This window comes from Mustela lutreola, chromosome 15 (assembly GCF_030435805.1).
Source record: "Mustela lutreola isolate mMusLut2 chromosome 15, mMusLut2.pri, whole genome shotgun sequence".
Taxonomy (NCBI): Eukaryota; Metazoa; Chordata; class Mammalia; order Carnivora; family Mustelidae; genus Mustela; species Mustela lutreola.
The window spans coordinates 1,540,268-1,559,704 of NC_081304.1; the positions used below are offsets into that span (position 1 = coordinate 1,540,268).

Below are 19,437 nucleotides of genomic sequence, written 5' to 3' on the forward strand. Positions count from 1 at the left end.
GACAAAAGCCAACATTTCATTCATGAAGAAAACTCTGTCAATGAGAAATACAACGATCTCTGACCTGGTCCCAGAGCTAACGTGCATGCTTAATGGTGTGGGACTGAAAGCTTTCCCCCCAAGATTGGGAACAAGGTGGTTCTATCCATCATAACAACTCCCGTTCAGCATTGTACTGGAAGCCCTGGTCAGTTCACTGAAACAGGAGGAAAGGGGAGCAAATAGAGTGGAAGGGAGATTTATTCACAGTTATTACTGTCTATGTGAAACTCCCATAGAATTTACAAAAATTCCTAAGACTGATAAGTGAGTTTAGCAAGGGCATAGGTTATGGGGTCAATTATATGCACCACTGTATTTTACATACTAGCAATAACACCATATGCCGAAAAAAACTGGAGACTGGTAAGAGAAGTCAGTGAAGGCCTACGTAACGGAGAGGTATACCATGCTCGTGGACTGGAAAACTTCATACTATTAAGACATCGGTTCTTCCCAAATTCATCTACAGATGAATTAACATAATCCTCATCAAGTGTCACTGGGTGGCTCAGTCAGTTAGGCGGCTGCCTTCAGCTCAGGTTCTGATCTCAGGGTCCTGGGATCAAGCCCTGTGTTGGGCTCCTCGCTTGGAGGGGAGCCTGCTTCTCCCTCTCCCTCCTGCTCCCCCATGTTTGTGTGCATGTGCTTGCTCTCTCTCACAAATAAGTGAAATCTTTAAAAAAAAAAAAAAAAAGAATCCTCATCAGAGTTCCAGCTGGGTTTTTTTGTTTTGTTTTGTTTTGTTTTGTTTGTTTTGTGGATGGTGACAAGCTGATATGAAAGTTTGTAAGAAAAGTAAAAATAAATTGAAAAGCCAAGGTAATTTCGAGAAAGAAGAACAAAGAGGACTCCTACGATGTGATTTGAAGATTTACTGTAAAGCAGCACTAATCCACGATGGTGGAAGTTGAGACACAGATCAATGGGCCAGTGTAGACAGTTCAGAAATCAATCCATGCAAATATGGTCAACTGATTCCACAAAAGTGTGGGGGTAACTCAATAGAAAGGGGATGACCTTCTAACAGATAGTACTGGGATAATTCGACATCCATGCACACCCCACCTCCCCGACCCCCACCCCGGAAAAAAATTATCCCATATTTCACACCTTACACAAAATCTCAGTTGAACCATAGACCTAGATATGAAACCGCCGCATCGTCTTGGCAGGGCAGTGGCCTCCGGTCTATGACCAGGTCCTGGGACAGGGCGCCTGAGAAAGGGCACCAGCCTCGCTGCTGGTGGATGTGCAGGCGCCAGCCCTAAATGGAGCTCTGCGGGGTGGGGGGTGGGTGTGCGCAGCGGGATCTCGTGTCCAGACGGGGCTCAGCGGGGAGGGAGTCTGGACCCGCGGGCGACTCGGACGGCGTGGGCACCGGGGAGCAGCGTGGGCGATGGGGACCGTGTGGCAGCCAAGGGAGGGCGTGGAGTCCGGGGGACAGCATGGGCGACTGGGGACCGCGTGGGAGTCCGGGGCCGCCTGGGCGTCGGCGCGGACGGCCGGGTACCGCGTAACCGTGCCGGGAGCGCCACGCCGCCCACGCCGCGCCCGCCCCCCGCCTCCCTGAGGCCCCGCCCGTCCCGCCCCCGACTAGCCGAGGCCCCACCCTCTCCGGCTGGTCCAATCGACGGCCCGCTGCCCCGGGCGGGCGGGGGGGGGCTCCGCTCCTCCCGGCTCCTCCCACCCCCGGACGCCCGAAGGACAGCCAGGCGCCCAATGAGCTCTTCGGACGGCCGGAGCGGGCACCCGGACGGCCAATCCGGAGGCGGCGCGGGCGGGAAAGGCGGGCCCCCGTGACGGACGGGGGAGGAGGCGCCAGGCTGGAGGCTGGTTGCTAGCGGCCGCCGCTCGCCCTGCGGCCCCGCTGCTTCATTGTCACCTGGGCCTCGGAGCCTGCGCCAGGGCCGGGGCGCGAGGTCGCCCGCCCAAAGCCGGCGCCTCGGGCGTCCCACCCGGGAGGGCCTCGCACATCCGCCGGCCGGCCGGCCCCGCAGGCCCCGCGCCCCAGGCCCGGCTCGCGCAGGTGAGGGGCCCCGCGCAGGTGAGGGGGGCTGGCGCGCATGCGCGTGTGCGGGGCCCGCGCGGGTGAAGCAGGGGCGGGCGGGGCTGCGCGGGGGAGCGGAGTCCAGTGGGCGGGCTCGGGTCCCACCGGCCCCCTTGAGCCGAGACCTTGGGGGACCGGGAGCTGCTCCGCGGGAGCCCTGCTCCGCCGCTGCTGAGGACGGGGCAGGGGCTCGGGTGCAAGGCGAGGTCTGGCCCGCAGGTTTCCAGGGAGAGGCTGTGTTTACCTTCCCAGAGCCCGCGCGCCGCCGCTGCCCGCGTGTCAGCCCAGCAGCCCGCGGCGGGCCAGCCCGGGGCCGGCGGGGTGTGGCCAGGGCCCTGGGGAGCGGAGGGCGTGACCATCACCCGCGCGACCGCAGACGCCGGAGTGGGGACGCCTGCGGGGTGAACGGCGGGGACAGATCTGTGCGCCACTCTAGAGAACAGCGGCCCTGGCCCTGGCCAGGGGCCCCCGACTCCGGGCGTGTGGAGGGGGCGGCCGCGGGGACCCGCCGTGGGAGGGGTGTGTGGCTGCTGGCCCACCAGCATCCTCCATGGCCGGCGGGGCTGTGCTCTCCTCCGCGGTCATTCCGTCTTCCGCTTCACGGGCTCCACTCCTGTTGCTTGTGTGCCGGCCACTTGCCAGGGGCTGGGGCTACGGGGTCCTTGTCCTGGTGGCGCTGATGTTCCTATGAGGAGTCAGACAACACAGACTGACCTGTGTGGCCAGCTGAAGGGAACTAAAGCAGGAGGAGGGAGCCAAGTGATGGGGACCGCTGGCTCTGTGACCGAAGGGGGAGCCTGGTGACATCCCAGGGAAAGTGGCCGCAGGCAGAGGGGCCCGCAGGTGCACGGGCTGGCCATGGAGACAGCCCGGCCCCGTCTGAGGGGCAGCAGGATGGCTGGTTTGGCTGAAGCAGAGCGCAGGGCAGTGTGGGGGGGGGGGGCAGTGAGGGGTCACAGAGAGAGCAGGGTCAGATCTGAGGGTGCTGGCTGTCTAGACTTTATTTTCTGTGCCAGGGAGCCCTGGGAAGGTCTTCGACAGGGACACGGTGTGATCTGGGACCTGGTAGACAAAGATGGGCTCTGGCTGCTGTGGGGAGGGCAGGAGCGGGGGGCTGTGTGCTTGTCCTGGTTCTAGGAGAGACCGTGGAGGGAGGGGGGGGTGTGGGGAGAGGGCACAGGTGTGGCAGGGAAGGGCAGGATGTCCGCTTGAGATCCAGATCCTTGGTCTGAGTCCGTTACAAAACATGACCCTGGGGCGGGGGAGGCCGGAGGTGGACGTCAGGGTTCTGCTTTGGTCCTTTTGGGGCTGGAGCACCAGATGCACAGCTTGTCTGGTGGCAGAAATTAGGGAACAGAGTGGGTCAGGACCTGTCAGCCTCTGTTTTGAAGCTTGGGGGCCAGACGTGGGCCCCAGTTGGGAATCTGGGTGGAGGGGAGGCCAGGGCAGAGCCTGGGGGTCCTCTGAGCAGAGGGGCTGGGAAGAGGAAGCGACAGCCAGGGAGACGGGGTGGGGTGGGGTGGGGTGGGGTGGGGTGGGGGGGGCAGATGCCACAGCCGGGACGCTCCGGGCGCTCTGGGGAAATGCAGGGCTCCCACGGCCGGACAGCAGGCCAGAGCTGTGGCCCTTGGGTCGGGCAGCATGCGTCAGACCACGTCCCGGCTAGGCCATCTCTCCTGGAGCCTCTCCGCGGCCCTGTCCAGGACGGCCCCAGGAAGAAGCACTTTGCTTGTCTTACAGATGGAGGAGGGAGGCTCGGACAGGTGCAGAACCTGCCCCGTGGCGGGTGGGGGGCTGCCCCTGGCCACCCTCGGGCAGGGTGGGTCCCCCTGGAGAGCCGTCACTCGGCATGGAGTCCTGCTCTGACAGAGGGAACCCCCACTCTCTCCACGAGGAGGTTGCTGGGTTGTGGCAGGCTCCTATCCTGGCGGGAGGGGGTGTGTGAGGAGGCCTGGCTCCTCAGAGGGCATCCCACGGCGTTTCTTGCCTGCTCAGGGCCTGCTCCGCCTCCATGAAAGGCTCCCGGGCCGCCAGTGGTCCCTCCGGCAGCCCCGAGGGCAGCTCAGAAGGGGTGGACCTGAGCCTGACGGGCCTCCCTCCACCTGTGTCCCGGCGTCCTAACAGCGCCTCGGCTGCCAAGCCCCTCACCCGCTCCTCCTCTGTGGTCACAGGCAGTGAGCCAAGGACGAAGGCGCTGGTGAGTGCTGGGGCCGGGGTTGTGCGGGCGCCCCCGTCACCCCCACCTCCTGAAGGGGTCGCCCCACCTTTCTGCAGGCCTCCCCCTTGTCTGTCGTCCTTTCCTTGCCTGCGGCCGCCCCAGGCTCAAAAGGGACTCCGTTCATAGACCAGAGACCTAACTTGAGAGAGGTCAAGGCCAGAGTCGGCCGAGGGTGGACCGCGCCCAAGGCAGAGGAAACCCTGCTGGCGCCGACCTCTCTGTCCATCTTGCTCCGCCAACACCGGATTTGTCTGCGTCCTCAAGGAGCAGGGTGACTTGGGGGGAGGGAGATGAGCTCCTTCCGGCCTTGAAGAAAGCCTGGTGGGCTTGCCGGCAGCAGGTGCTTGGCGGGAATGAGCCGGCCGTGCTCTCGGGTAGCCGATGATGGTCACGACCAGGCCCGGAAGCCATTGCCAAGGCCCCCGGGCCAGGCCCCACGTGCTTCCTCCTGGGCACTCACCAGCCAGGGACGAAGGGTCCCCACATTGTTCAAGGAAGACGAGGCCTCGGGAGGTCGAGGACCTGGGCCAGGTCACCCTGACCCTCACCCAGGACCCCACGCTGCTCTTGTCCACAAGAACCAGGAGACCCTCTCCTCTCCCCACATCCGTTCTCCGAGGCCTGGTGTGGCACGGGGTGAACGGGTGAGCGTCTGAAGCCTTTGCCACAGGGCTGCTTGCTCCTTCCTTCTGCAGGAGGGGCCCGGAGGGGCCCGAACCATCAACAACCTCCGCAGATCCAGCAGCACTACGCAGGTCCGCCAGCCGCCAGCCAGCCAGGCCTCGGCCGAGCCCCTCAGGTAGCCGCCGGCCTGCCCTGCTCCTGCCTCTGTCAGTCGCCCTTCCGTCCTCACCCGGTTGGGCCCAGGCTAGACACCGGGGCCTGACGGGACAGGCACTCGGTCCACCCCTGCCGGATGGGGTGGCGGGGCGGGTACAGGCGGGACGCATCTTGACCCGTCCTATCGGCGAGTAGAGATGCAGACCCCCAGGCCAGCGTCCCCCTGCCTGCTTCTCTCCCTCTCCCTGCTGCGCCCCTCACGTGGGTGTCCAGGTGGCTGCAGCTCTAGTGGGGGCATTTCCTTTGGGCATGGTCGTCGGATCATAGCTAAGCCGCGACAGGCCAAGCTGTGGGCTTGGGGACAGGATTCTCTGTGACCTGGCTCCACCCGTCCCCTTGGAAGACCTGCCCATTTGTGCTCCTAGAGCTGGCCTCCCCGGACTGACTGTCCCTGTGTGCCATCCTCTCTCCCAACGCAGGCCGGCCGAGCACCCCCACTTCCTGACCCTCTTCGAGGGCGGCTCCGGTGGGAAAAAGAGACCGGCTGGTGTGAGCAAAGCTTCCAGCGAGAAGGGAGCCACATGGAATGTCCTGGTAAGGACCGAGTCTGTGTCCCTCGGAGAGTGATGGTGGGCCCCCGCCTGCCTGGCCAGCGGGGAGGGGTCGGTGGTAGCCAGCTCAGATCACTGCGGGATGGGTGGCGGAGGAGCGCAGAGACTCCCAGCCCCCGGACCATCCCGTCTGTGCGTGAGGCCGTGGGGGCACTCGTCAGGGGCTTGGGGTCAGTGGCCTGTGCAACACATCGTGGTCTGAGGTGGCTACTGTGTCATGCAGGATGACCAGCCCAGGGCCTTCGCCGTGTCGCCGGACTCCCGGAGTCCCAGCACTGTCGATGCGCCAGTGGGCCCGCGGAGGAGAGAGTGCACCGTGCCCCTGGCTCCCAGCTTCACTGCCAACAACAGGTGGGCCCTGCTGCAGGCGCTCCTTGTGGCCCTGACCACCCGAGGCCCCTGGGCCGGGGGCGGGGGTGTGCTGTGTGTCTGCCCGTGGCAGGACCTCCCCGCTCTGAAGTGAGGCAATGAATGAGGGAACGCGTGGCCAGCTTTCTCCGCCCAAGGGCCCGGGGAAGGAGGCTGCAGGGCGCCGTCTTGCACACGAGGCGGGGTTCTTCTGGCCTGGCGGGGAGCGCACACCGCCGCGGGCCCCCACCCGCCCTCTCCTCCGTGGGGCAGCTTGCCTCCAGACGGCCCGAGACACCCGGCTTCATTCCTGAAGGGGCCGCTGGCCGCCATATGAGGCCCAGCTCCACGTCTCAGGAGGGTGGAGCGTGTTTCCCGGGGCCCTCCGGGCTCGCTGTGCGCCATTAGTCGGTCTGCGTGCCGGCTCCGGGGGTCCCGGGTCGGCTGCGCCGCCCCCCACCGCGAGACCGAACCAGGTGCGCGCAGAGTGACGGCCAGCGTGCAGGGGTCTGCAGAGGCTGGGGAGTCGTCGGGACGGCCAGGCGACCGGGAGAAGCCGCAGCGGAAAGCAGGCTCGTCTTGGCGTCCCCGGGCTGCTGGGGGCACGGGTCCCCCTCGCCGTGGGCACAGGGACAAGGGGACGCGTTTACTTCTGTGCGAGAAAGAGCTTCTTCTCGACGCAGCTGCTGTTTGCCAAAGGAACAGTCTGGGGGGGCTCTCGGGGACGGGTCCCCAGAGTCGGCGTGGTGAGAGTTCCTGCTTCGGGTGTGAGAACTTAGATGAAAATCTCATCGTAATCTCCGAGTGACGCGTGGGCACGGCGAAGGGAGGAGCTGGAACCTGGCAGACCTGCTGCCCTCCCTCCCCGCCAAGTCCCGCTCTCCGGACACAGCCGCGCTCTGGCTGCTTCTAGTGCTTTCCAGCATGTTCTCCCGCGGTTTCCTTGGCAATCTCCTTCCTTTTCTTTTCTCCGCGTGACTGCCGCCGCTGCCCGGTGCGCCTCCTGGATGGACTCTGCCGCCGGCCCTACCCCGCTGTCTCCTCTGCCTCCAGCTTTGGGACCCGAGGGGCCCGTGTACCCCTGAGCTGCATGCCCGCTCTTGCCTCTGTCCCCGCGTGGCCCAGCCGCATGGCCCTGGGGCCCACAAGCTCCTCCCGTCCCCAAGGGCGGCGGTTCTCGCCCCGTCTGTGATAATGTGGCCGTGACGGCCGGGTCACCTGCCCCAGCTGCGGAGGCCGGCTGTGCGCTCGGCCCGGCTCCACGCGTGTCTCGAGTCCGCCGCGCTGGGAACGTTGCAATCGGCAGACCCCAGAAATACGAGCTATTCCCGCAAACAGGCTGTTAAACATTTGCCGGCGAGCCTGGTGGCCAGTATGGATTCTCGACCACGCCCTGTCCTCTGCCGAGCCCGTCCTGTGTGTCTGCTCTTCACGTGTTGTCTGTCCTTCGGTGTCTGGAACATGGACTCCACCAGCCTTGCGAGGGAGGCCCTCTGAGTTGTGCGGTGGCTCACGTCAGGGCGACTGGGCAGGGGCCAGGCTGGTGTCCCGGGGGGGCCGCACCTGTCCCCAACTGGGGCTCTTCTCGGGGCTGCTGCGTCTGTCCAGGGAGGGATTCTCTGGTCTCCTGACTTGGGGTTCAGTTCCTGCCCACCACTGCTGCGCACCCCGTGGGACAGCGGACACAGGCGTCCTGCTCGGCACCCAGACGTTGCTTCCCCGGGCGGGCCAGCCTGCAGCCTGGTGCCGGGGTGCTGACGGCCAGGAGGGGATCTGGGGCCCAGCGTTGCCTTAGAAGAACCCGGCAGCCCCACGTCCTGTACCTCCACGGGGTCCTGGGGGCAGAGCGGCCACTCCCACAGCCCCGCGCCCCTGCATCTCCTCCCTTCCTCCCCAGGTCGCTTGCCACGGGCCCTTCTGCTTCTCGTCCTGTAAAACGCTGTGGTCACGTGTTTGCACCTGTCTCCGCCATGTCCCCTTTGTCCACATGTGTCCGTACCACGTGTATCCCTTCCGGTGGCTGGGAGGGCGGAGGGCGGACTGCGGGTCTGTGGCCAGCTCCCCGCCAGCAGCCGTGTCTGCCCTCAGGGGCCTGGGTTTTCACGGCCCGCACCGGGCTCTGCTCCGTGGAACGCTGCGGGTGGGGCTCTCCCGGGTCCCGAGAAGCCCCCACTGGCGCTGTGGTGGCCATGGAGGGGCCCCCAGGGACGCGTGGGTGCTGGCGTGGCGAGCATGCTCCAGGGGTCTGACGCCGCTCCCGCCCCCCACAGGAGCAACAAGGGAGCCGTGGGCAACTGTGTCACAGGCATGGTGCACAACCACTACTCGCCCTCGGGCCGGGCGCCGCCCCCCAAGAGCTCCAACCGCACGGCTCCCTCCCTCAAGTAAGGCCTGGCTCTGCTCGGGCGGGTGTGGGAGCTGGCGCGCCGGGAGCGGCCCGGTCCGGGTCCCCATGAGGCCCGGTGCTGTGCCCACAAGGGGCACCAGGAGAGCGCATCCAGACAGACCCCGGCAGGCATGCGGCCCAGCTAGGAGCCCGCAGCGGCCCCCCTCACGGCATCGCCTTGTCCCTGCACAGCACACTTGGGGGAGGGGGTGCCCGTGCAGTGTCTCGGGTCACTGTCTGGCTCAGGGGTCCTGAGACTCGACATCTGTCTCCTTTTTTGAATGGGAAGAGCCCGTGCACCCCGGTGCCACCAGATGGGCCCATGGGAGGGGGTCGACCAGCATTTGGAACCCGGGAGCAGGCTGTGCCTCCTCCTCACGTCCGGTGGGTGCCTCCTTCCAGCCCCAAGGCGCCGGGGGTGAAGCCGAGGCCGCCCCCTCTGCTGGCAGGCAGAGCCGCTGGCCGGGGCTGTGGGGGGCCTGGGCGGGCGTCCCCAAGCCCCTCCTGCCCTTTCCGGTTAGCAATATCCTCAAGGCTGCCGCCGGCGAGGGAGAGAGCAGCGGCTCGGCAAAGCCGCACGAGAACTTGGCCGGCAGCAACCGTGTGGCCCAGAACAACGCCGGGGGCGCCCCGCTCAGGAGGAAGGAGGTGACGGAGGAGGAGGCCGAGAGGTGAGCGGGACGGGGCGGGAGGGGCCTGGAGCTCCCGGGACAGGAGTTCTCGCTTGAGTGGTTGTTCTCAAACTCGGACGCTGACGAGCTCCCCGGTCTGTTCTAAATGTGGAGAACAGGCAAGTCTGCGGGGCGGGGCGGGGGCCTTTGTGGGCGGATGGAGATGCTCTAAACCGGGTCCCACCTGTCAGCTTAGGCAAAGTCCTCAAACCGTTTACTTGATGGGTACGTCTCGTAGTACGTCCTTTGCAGTGTCCCTTGCAGTTCGCTAAAGCTCTTAATTAAAAAAGGATTAAGGGGAAGGGAGATAAAACAGAACAAACACCACTAATGGTCTTACGGCGTCTTACGGGGTGACCCCTGGTCCACGGCGTTGCTCCTGGTCTGGAAGCTGCGTGACCTGAGTGTGGGCTGCTCGGAACCCCGCCCGCCGGGCAGTCACTGCCCCATAGCGGGCCTGGGGAGCAGGCCGGGAGCCCGCAGCCCTGTACTGCGCCCCTCTGTGCGCCTGTCCCAGGGCCGGCGACCGACCAGGTCCTGGCTGCTCCATTGGTGCCTTCAGACGGCCCGAAGAGCCGAGCTTTACTGGCCTGACTTGCAGTAGGAACCACACGTGTAACGCGTCGCGTGGTGGAGACTTTGGGCAGCAGCGTGCACCCGTGTCGTCTGCAGGGAGAGCCGCCCAGACAGAATGTCCGCCTGGCCCAGAACCACCCCCCCCCCCCCCCCCCGCTTCTCCAGGCCTGACCTTGGCCACGCCCAGCTGCCCCCTCAGGGCTCTACCTCTCAAGAACGCTCTGTGGCCGGGGCGCCAGGCCTATGGCCTGCCTGTACCTGTGTGCGGCTCTCTGTCCGTGAATGGCGTCCACCGTCAGGCCTGCAGTGTTCACACGGCCAAGCCACGGGCCTCTGGCTCATTTCTGGCCGCGGTGATGAGCGTCTTCGGGAACATGCAGCTGTCAGCTTGTCCGCCCACCTAGGCCTTCGGGGGCGTGGGGCTGGAGAGGCTGTGGCTCGGCTGCCGTGAGTCCACAGGCGCACGGGACTGGGCCTTGGTCCTGAGCCCGCCTGCCCCTACCCCCCGGCAGGTTTATCCACCAGGTGAACCGAGCCGCCGTCACCATCCAGCGATGGTACCGCCGGCAGGTGCGGCGACGCAGAGCCGAGGCTGCCCGCCCAGAGCACCTGCTCGCATCCAAGCCGAAGGTCAGCGTGGAGTGTGAGCTGGGCGGCAAGGGTGCAGCGTCCCAGGGTCCCCGCCACGCACAGAGGGGTTTCTGGGGCCAGTGCCATTGCAGCCTGGGATCGCCCCGCGGGTCTGTACCCCGTCCAGCGGCCCAGCTTCCTCCCTGCCCCGAGTCACAGCCTGGGTGTCAGGACACAACTGCCAGCCAGCAGCACCCTGGGCCGAGCGGTCCGAGTGGGCTTCCGGCTGCAGGGCCCTGGCTCCTAAAGGCAGAGCGGCCTCCCCAGCTGGAAGAGCCCTGCCTTCCTGGAGGGAGGCTTGTTTTCTCTGGGCAGAGAAGTGGCGGTCGGGGGGGCCATGGGGTCCTGTAGAAACCCGGGGCTGCATCAGGCAGCTCCACCTTCCCCGTCAAACCAGCTATGACTTTGACTTCTGCAGGAGCAGGGGCAGCAGCTCGGAGAGGGGCTCCTGGGCCTGCACCAGCAGAAGGAGGCAGCCAGGAAGAAGGCCCGGGAGGAGAAGGCACGCCAGGCCAGGCGAGCGGCCATTCAGGTGCCCGAGGTGACCCAAGCAGCGTGGAGAGCCCAGTGCCAAGCCAGCAAATGCTCGCTGGGCCCACCCCCTGTACCCTGGGGACCCCTGCTTGCTGCCTTCCCTGAACCTCCTTCCCCAAGCCACTCGACGTTGGGTCCCAGGGCAGCAGGGCTCAGGAAGGACAGGGGCCTGGCTCTGTCGGGCGAGGCTGCTCAGAGGGGCCCCCCACGACAGGAGCTGCAGCAGAAGCGGGCCCAGAAGTCAGGGGACCCTGAGCCCAGGCCGCTGGAGGACGCCCGGGAGACGGAGAAGCCCCGGCCTGCCCAGGAGCCGCTCCCGAGGCCAGGGGGCACCACTCACGCCCAGCAGACCCAGAAGGCCAACAACGCCGGTGAGCGCAGCAGGGCCTGGGACCCGCCTGCCAGCCGGCCTGGCTCTGGGCACCCCAAGCCCAGCCCAGACAGCCCTGCCCCGTCCCTCTGGGAGGGCTGTGGCCTCTGCTGCTGCCATTCGCCCCCCGCAGCCCCCGCTCTGCCGTGAAGCAGACCCTTAGGCCCTGCCTCTCTGCTCCTGCCTCTCTTCATCTGGAGCTGGACGTGGGGGCACCAAGGGTTCTGGGGTCGCACCAGTTCCCCTGACCCTTCATCTCCCCTGCATGTGGCCTCTCCTTAAGGGCTTCCCCAGATTTGCTGCCCCAGCTGAGTGGGGGGCGGCCAATGCTGTGCTGTGTTGTGCAGGGTCTGGCTTCCGAACGGCGGGCCCAGAGGACCCCTGCCAGTCTGCCTCCAACTCCTCCCCAGAGCCCTGGCAGTTTCCAGAAGACAAGCCTCAGGTGTCTGTACAGCTCCTCCTGTCCACCCTCCCGGCTTCAGCTTCGGGGCGCAGCCCTGCTTGGGTGGCCCAAGCCTGCCCCTCCATGGGGTCCCTGGTGCCAGGAAAGGCTGCCCAGCGTGGGTCTTGTCGCTCTGATGCAGGGATGGGGTCTCATGGGTCACTGTGGAAACCCGCTGGGTTGTCACCGAGGCTCCGGGGTGGGGCCCGCGCGCCTGTCTCCAGAGGGAGCAGGAAGCCCCGAGCTGGGGGGGGGGGTCGAGGGGCAAGGTCGGGGGCGTCCCACGCGGCCACTCTTCCTGTCTCCCTGGAGGTGGGTCGGGGCGAGTCTGGTCCATGTGCTTACGTGGGCACGAGCCTGTGCAGAGGAGGCCTCCCCTTCCCCGGCCCATCTCCCCCTAGTGTCCCCCCCAACGGCTCTCTGGCGCCCTCTAACGGCCTTCGTGGCTCTCCCTGTACGTGTCCACTGCAGGATGCCAACTCCAGGGATGTGGCCAGCCAGGATCTGGAGGTGGTGGGTCCTGCTGGGGGCAGGGCCAAGTCCAGGGCCACCCTGGATGAGCTGCTGGACACTCTCCGGCTGCTGGAGGAGGAGCCCGAGCCGCTGCCCTGCCCCAGGGCCTACCACCAGGACAAATACTCCTGGACCGACCAGGTCCGCACGGGTCACGGGGGCTCCTGCCTGCTTCGGTCGGGACCCTCACGAGGGCCCAAAGGGGCTTGTTAGGGTGTTCAGAGTAATCCTGGGTGGGCATCCCCGGGTGGGCAGTGGGTATTGCCTCTGCCCATGGTGCCCCAGTGATGCCCCACAAGCCTCTGGGCAGAGAAGCCCTTCCTTCCAGGTCAGGTCCAGCCGCCTTCCGCAGCTGTCCCTGTGCTGGCTTCTCCCCCGCCTCCCCTGCCTGGGGTTCCCCGAGCGACTCCCAGGAGTCCCTACCCAGGTCCTCGGCTGCCCCAGCAGCGCCTGCCGCTGTGTCCCTTCCCCGTAGGAGGACGACGGCAGCTCCCTGACGGCTGACAACCTGGAGAAGTTTGGGAAGCTGAGCGCGGGCTCCGGTCCTCCCGAGGACGGGACTCTGCTGTCCGAGGCCAAGCTGCAGAGTATCCTGAGCTTCCTGCACGAGATGGAGATGGAGACATCGGGGCAGGGCCGGCCGGCCTCAGCCCCCCAGGTGCGGAGGGGCCCCGGGGAGGGACGGTGGGGCCTCACCAGGTGACCAGGGCCTGCCTGATGCGCGCGGCCTTCCCAGGGGCTGGTGCCGGAGGAGGGGCGGCGTCTGGGGCCCACGTGCACGGCGAGCGCGTCCGTGATGCGGCTGAAGCTGGAGGTGGAGGAGAAGAAGCAGGCGGTGCGGCTGCTGCAGAGAGCGCTGGTAACGCCCTGTCCCCACCCCTGCCGTCCCCGTCCCCACCCCGCAGACCCTCGCCCGCACGCGGGGGGCCGTGACCACTAGGGCCCCGCTCGCCAGCCTGCCCCTTGCGAGGGCCTCGCCCCCGTTCCCTCCCCCGGTGCGTGCTGCCCAGCCGCACACCCCCGACCCCGGGCCCCTCGCAGGTGCAGCAGCGGGACCTGACTGTGCGGCGCGTCAAGGAGACTGAGAAGGAGCTGGGCCGGCAGCTGCGGCAGCAGAGGGAACACTACGAAGCCACCATCCAGCGGCACCTGTCCTTCATTGACCAGGTGCCTCCGCTTGGGCAACGGGTCACCCAGGGAGAGGGGCCAGGACCTGCTGGGCCCGTGGGGTTGTTGTTCCAGACCGGCTTGGGCCTCACGGAGAGTTCTGGGCCCATGAGCCTTCCTTGCTGGGCCCCCTCCCCTCTGTGGAAACGGGCAGCGTCTTCCCGTGGGAACACTTGCCGGGCTGGTCCCAGACATCGCTGGGTGCTTCCCCAAGGCCGTGACCCGCCCCACCCCACGGCCGTGTCCCCCAGCCACAGCCCCTGCCCGCTGGCACGCCTGCCCCCTCAGCCCCAGAGTACCCCCACGGGCTCTCGGGGGTCACGGCGGCGGGGCCCCCCCCAGGGCAGCAGCTCTAGCCCCCGCCCTTGGTCGCAGCTGATTGAGGACAAGAAGGCCCTGGCCGACAGGTGTGAGGCTGTGGTGGCAGAGCTGAAGCAGGGGGACCAGCGGCGCAAGGACAGGGAGGCCCAGGTGCAGGAGCAGCACGAGCTGGTGAGTCCCTCGGGCCGGTGGCCTGTGGCCGGGGTGACCGGCCTCCACCACTGTCCCCGCAGCCTGCCCCCAGCCCCAGCGAGCTCTCAGCACCTGTGGGAGGGAGGCCGCCTTGGAGCATGAGAGTCGCGGGGGCTTAGGAATGAGACCCCGGGACCCATCATGCAGCCTCGGGACCAGGAGCACACACAGAAGAGCCTCAGGCCTGCACCCCACATCCGGGGGGACAGCCGGGGGGCCGGGGGTGGCGGAGCAGAGCTGCCCCAGCACCAGTCACGGCCCCTCCCACCCCTGGAGCTGCTTCCCTCTGCCCTGCTGGGTGCCAGACCCTGGGGCCCAGGGACTCACGGCACCCTCCAGAGTCACATACGAAGAGGGAGGGCTCAGAGCGGCCCCCGCCTGCCACCACCCCCCCCCACAGTGCTGGCTGCCCCAGCTCTGGATCCCTGGACAGGGGGACCACACATGCTTTTCCTGGTTTTGTCGGCTGAGGACCAGACCCCTGCCCCATCTGGCTTTGCTGGTGGCCACCAGTCACAGGCCACCCCGCCCCAGCTGCACCTGCTGCGGTGTGGGTGGCGATGGTCCCCAGACCGGAAACTGACTCTGGGAAGTCAGTGGCACCAGCATTTTTTTTTTAAAGATTTGTTTATTAGACAGAATGCATGTGCAAGCAGGGGGAGGGGCAGAGGCCAAGGGAGAACCTCAGACAGACCCCTGCTGAGCCGGGACGCCCCCCTACACGGGTCTAGATCCTGCCACCCCGAGATCATGACCTGAGCCAGAACCAAGAGTCGGGCGCTTAACCGACTGCACCACCCAGGAGCCCTGGCAACAACAGTTTTTAAAGTCCCCCCTGCCATGGCAGGGGGCACCAGAGTTGTGGACCTAGGGGTACCCCAGTAGGGTCTCTGAAGACTAATTACTTCCCCCCTCAGGCCTCCACGTCTGGGGAGGGCAGAACAGGCTCCCTGGCTTGTGCAGGGGAGGGGGGCGGGGGGTTCGGCGCCCCCCCCACTTCCTCAGCTGCCGGGGACTTCTTGTTTCCTGCTTGGCAGGAGATGAAGAAACTCAAAGAGCTAATGAGCGCCACCGAGAGAGTCCGCCGGGAGAAGTGGATCAATGAGAAAACCCGAAAAATCAAGGAGATCACAGTCCGAGGTGAGCACCGGCGCCCCCGGAGCTGGTCGGAGGCTGACGAGCCGCACGGCCCAGAGGCACGGGACGGCAGCGTCTTTGAGCAAGGACAGTGGTGGTTTCAGTCATAGCCACGGTACCCTCAGGTGACCTCTAGTGGGCTTGGAAGCGGGGAGAGGGCCGGCCCAGGACCCAGGACAAAGGGCGGTTGGAGAGCATGGGCCATGCCTTCCCTCTGCCCCCTGAACTCCTCCACCTTCCCGGGGCCGGGGGTGCACTGGGGGGAAGCATGGGGGGCTCCCTGAGGTCCCTGCGACCTGGGACTATCGCTGCTCCCCGGGGAGGCTTAGAGAATGGGTCTGAGGCTGGCGGAGCTCCCGAGCTGTGGTCACTAATGGCCGCCCACACCCAGCCCACCTGCCCCCGGGGATCCCTCCTCCAGGGGGAGCCCCACCGAGGGTGGGAGGGAAGGTGGGCCTAGGGGGACTCCATGGGGCTTTCTCTGGGGTGGTTGGGGTGGGGGACCCCCTGGGTGGGCTGGAGCCCCAATGTCCTAGTGGGGGAGAGCTGGGGGTCCCCTACAGTACCAGAGGCAAGGGTCAGGGCCCTGGGTAGCATAGCCCGGCGAGGTGAGGGGCACGCGGCCGCGAGAGGCCGGAGGAACAGGCCCCTGCAGTGCGGTGCCCTCCTCCAGGCCTGGAGCCCGAGATCCAGAAGCTGATCGCCAAGCACAAGCAGGAGGTTAAGAAGCTCAAGAGCCTGCATGAGGCAGAGCTGCTGCAGGCGGACGCGCGGGCGGCCCAGCGCTTTGGGCGCCAGGTGGAGGAGCTCCGGGAGCAGCTGGAGCGGGAGAAGGAGGCGCTGGGCCGGCAGGAGCGGGAGCGCGCCCAGCAGCGGTGGGTGTCCTCCCCGGGCGGGCCTCACCGGGGACAGGAGGGAGTCCAGGCCAGAGCAGAGCTGGGGTGTGCCGGGACCCGCGGGAGGAGACCGCGGACGCTGCCAGCACCGAGCTGGTGTCGGGGCAGGAAACCCCGAGGGCAGGACGCGCGGCCCCAGTGGGGCTCCCTGCGAGCCCCGGGAGGGCCGCAGCTGCGGGCGGGGCGGGGCGGGGCGGGGCGGGCGGAGTCCAGAGCCCGAGCCGAGCCTCTGGCCCCACAGCTTCGAGCAGCACGTGGAGCAGGAGCAGCGGGCTCTGCAGCAGCAGCGGCGGAGGCTGTACGGCGAGGTGGCCGAGGAGAAGGAGCGGCTGGGCCAGCAGGCCGCCAGGTGCCACCCGGAGGGGAGCCGCCCGCCGCCCGCCGCCCCACGCGTGCGCCCCGCGCGCTGACCTCTCGCGGGCCCACAGGCAGCGGGCGGAGCTGGAGGAGTTGCGGCAGCAGCTGGAGGAGAGCAGCGCGGCCGAGGGCAGGGCGCTCAGGGCCGAGTTCGAGAAGGGGCGAGAGGAGCAGGAGCGCCGGCACCAGGTGCGCGTCTGCCCTGAGCTGTGCGTCGCGCGGGTTCTGGGGGCGCGGGGGTGGCGGCCGGGGTGGGGCTGGCCGGAGCCTGGGCTCGCGCACCCGGGGTTCGAGGCCTGCTGTCATGGTGCCGCCCGCCCCCTAGATGGAGATGAAGGCCCTGAAGGACCAGCTGGAGGCCGAACGACAGATGTGGGAGGCCAGCTGCGCCAAGAAGGAGGTGCGGAGCGGGAAGCAGCCTCCTGCGCTGTCCAGCACGCAGGCGCGGAAGCAGCCACCTGTGGGTTCCCCTTCCGTGGCCTCCCGTGGGCACGGTTCTGGGTTCCACAGCCCGGCTGCTCGGGGGACTGGTGGGCATGTTCTCGTGTGCACTCAGTGGGGGGCTGAGGAGAGACCGGGGCCAGGGGCCAATCTGATGGCAGAGGGGGCGGTCCTCCCTCTCCCCACCCCCGTGGCTGCCCTCCTCATTCCTGGTGCCTTCCCCAGGAAGCACCAACCTGCACTGCCAGACGTTTCTGGAAGAGGCCAGAGTAGACAGGTGCCTAGGGTCGCACATGAGGCCGTGCGCGTGGGCCAGATGACAGAGGCCCGTCAATGGCCGGGCAGCCTCCGTGTCAGCTCGTAACCATGCACGGGGGTCACTGTTTGCGTGAGCAGATGCTGGGCAGCCGGGTCAAAGGCTGTGGTGTGAAACCTGAGGGGAATTTCCAGAATCGCCTTCCCAGAGCCTGCCCCGTTTGGGCCCTCACCCCCGCCCCCAGGCTGGAGGTGTCCAGCCCGAGGATGGCACCCCTGGGCGGTGCTGCTGGTGCTCCTCCTGTGCCCCACCCTGGGTCCTGAGGGGGCCCACGGCGGGCGGGGGGTCTGCCACCTGGGTTCCGTGGGGCCCACCCCGCGCCGGCCCCAGCTAGCCCCGTGCACCCCCAGGAAGCGTGGCTGCTGAACCGGGAGCGGGAGCTGAGGGAAGAGGTCCGGAGAGGCCGGGATAAGGAGATCGAGCTGGTTATCCACCGGCTGGAGGCCGACATGACGCGCGCCAGGGAGGAGAGCCAGAGGGCGGCGGAGAGCCGGTGAGCCTTCTCCCCGCGCCGCGCGCCAAGGCCCGAGGCCCCGGAGCCCCCTGACCCCACCCCTGCCCCCAGCGTGCAGCGCATCCGGGACCAGCACGCGGCGGAGCTCTCGGAGCTGGAGCGGGCGGAGCGGACGCTGCAGGAGCGGTGCAGCGAGCTGAAGGGGCGCCTCGGGGAGGCCGAGGGGGAGAGCGGGCGCCTGCGGGGCCTGGTGCGGCAGAAGGAGACGGAGCTGGCGCACCTGGCGGCGGTGAGCGCGGGGGAGGCGCGGGCGGCGGCCTGGGGGGGACCCCCTCGCGCCCCCCCACCCCCGCCCGCTCACTCCCGCCCCCGCCGGCCCAGGTGAACGAGCAGCTGGTCAGCGAGAGGAGCGGCCTGGCCGAGGCGCTCCGCCAGGAGTTCGCCGACCGCCTGGCAGCCTCCGAGGAGGAGAGCCGGCAGCTCCGGGCCGAGCTGGCCGAGCTGCGGGCCCGCCAGCGGCTGGAGCTGGAGCAGCTCACGCGGGAGAAGCAGGCGGAGCTGGAGCACGTGCACGGGAGGTCGGCGGTGGGCGCCGGGGAAGCGCGGTGGTGGGGGGGGCCGCAGCTCCGACCAGAGGACCCGGGATCTGAGAAAAGGAAGTGGACTGTGGGTCTGCCTCTCGCCGCTGGCGGGGAGCTGGGGCTGTGAGCCACCGCTGCGGGCTCCGGGTGGCACCAGTGTCCCGGCAGGACGGGGTGGCTGCTGCCCCGGGCAGTCTCTGGAGGCTCCCGGGTCCTGTGCGGGAGGAGTCGGAACCCTGGGGACTCCGCAGTGGGCAGCTCCCCCAGCCCCGCGGACCCGGGGTCCTTCCAGAGAGGCGGGGCTGAGGGAGGGGTCCTTCCTCATCTCGGCAGGGAGCCTCCCTCTGGGCTCTAAGTCACCCAGGCCGGTCCTGTGGGCAGTGGCCCTGGGCCCAGCCGTGGGGGTCACCACCAGTCACCAACACGCACAGACAGCCCGGTGCCCGCCGTCAGCAGGGCGGGATGGGGTGGGCGGGCACAGCCACCTGCCAGCTCTTCCGGGATGGGGGCCCCTCCTGGCCCCCCTGCTGCCCTTAGCCTCCTGCCAGCCACGGGGTCTGGGGGGAGCTGCCCCAAGGCCCACTAAGCGCTCCCCTGCAGGGTGAAGGCGGCCCTGGCGAAGAAGGAGGAGGCCGTGCTTGGCCTCCGGAAGCAGCACCAGGTGGGTCCCCGAGGCCCGGCCTGCGGTGGGGGTGGAGGGGGCGGCCCAGGCCTAACCGCGGGCGGCGTTGCAGGCGGCAGTGAAGCGGGCCGAGCACCTGGAAGAGCTGCTGGAGCAGCGCGGGTGGCCGCTGCCGAGCGCCAAGTGACCCGCAGCCCGGACAGGGAGACAGCAGCCGGGCGGAGAGTGCCTGGTGCCAGGTGGAGCCCGTCCTGGTCCCGCGGCGCCCTTCCGTCTCTCCGCCCTGGGCTGGGCCGTCCCGACGTTAGAGCGCCACGACGGCCTTTGAACAGTAAAGGTGGTTTTGATACTTTGTGTCGCCCGGCCTTGTCTCTCTCTCCTGGGCTGGAAGCCAGGTGTGGGGTGTCCCCGGCCCAGCCCTGCTCTTGGGCTGACTCCCCGTGCCCCCTCCCTGCTGCGGGGCCTGGGGTTGGGTCCCAGTCCCCCAGCACAGAGAACAGCGCCCTGGTTGGCCCGCCGCACCCCCAGAAGGAGCTCGGGGGCTCTTCCCCGTCCTCCCCAGCTGCCCCGGCTGTGCCCCCACGCGGGTGGCCGGGACAAGCCCTCCAGGAGACCCTCGTTGTCCTTCCGCGTGCCACCGGAAGTGCGACAGGCCGGAGCCCCCAGGAGTGGGCGCTGGACAGGCCCTGCCGTGACGAGGATGGAGGCCCCCCGAGAGTCGGAGGGGTGCCGAGGGGGCTCCCTCTCAAGGACTCGCCTCCCCCTCCTCTGCCGGCACTGGTCAC

At 67.7% G+C, this 19,437-nt stretch overlaps 1 protein-coding gene across 9 annotated transcripts; it reads left to right on the top strand.

Annotated features, from left to right (window-relative positions):
• The first annotated feature begins 1,841 nt into the window (after positions 1-1,841).
• On the top strand, positions 1,842-19,004 carry CEP131 (centrosomal protein 131). Of its 9 annotated transcripts, none has more exons than XM_059147818.1 (26): positions 1,842-2,086; positions 4,085-4,286; positions 5,003-5,106; positions 5,567-5,681; positions 5,922-6,049; positions 8,317-8,430; positions 8,954-9,103; positions 10,192-10,309; positions 10,728-10,850; positions 11,058-11,214; positions 11,561-11,655; positions 12,127-12,309; positions 12,644-12,826; positions 12,905-13,027; positions 13,210-13,335; positions 13,678-13,827; positions 14,886-14,988; positions 15,659-15,860; positions 16,123-16,230; positions 16,310-16,427; positions 16,564-16,698; positions 17,346-17,488; positions 17,561-17,738; positions 17,831-18,027; positions 18,631-18,691; positions 18,765-19,004. In XM_059147818.1, the coding sequence occupies exons 2-26, from the start codon at positions 4,101-4,103 to the stop codon at positions 18,837-18,839; spliced, it is 3,375 nt and encodes a 1,124-aa protein (XP_059003801.1). In that variant the 5' UTR covers positions 1,842-2,086; positions 4,085-4,100; the 3' UTR covers positions 18,840-19,004. The 9 variants fall into 9 exon arrangements, with proteins under 9 accessions (XP_059003801.1, XP_059003799.1, XP_059003806.1 ...); XM_059147816.1 differs by having other exon boundaries at positions 1,842-2,068; XM_059147823.1 differs by having other exon boundaries at positions 1,843-2,068; positions 16,564-16,638.
• Positions 19,005-19,437: the final 433 nt, after the last annotated feature.

Bases quoted from the DNA above. Each gene is read 5' to 3' on its own strand.
- CEP131 (XM_059147818.1), top strand. From the start codon at position 4,101: ATGAAAGGCTCCCGGGCCGCCAGTGGTCCCTCCGGCAGCCCCGAGGGC. The intron at 10,851-11,057 runs GTGACCCAAGCA...CCCCCACGACAG, and splicing joins CGGCCATTCAGGTGCCCGAG to GAGCTGCAGCAGAAGCGGGC. The intron at 18,692-18,764 runs GTGGGTCCCCGA...GCGGCGTTGCAG, and splicing joins GCCTCCGGAAGCAGCACCAG to GCGGCAGTGAAGCGGGCCGA.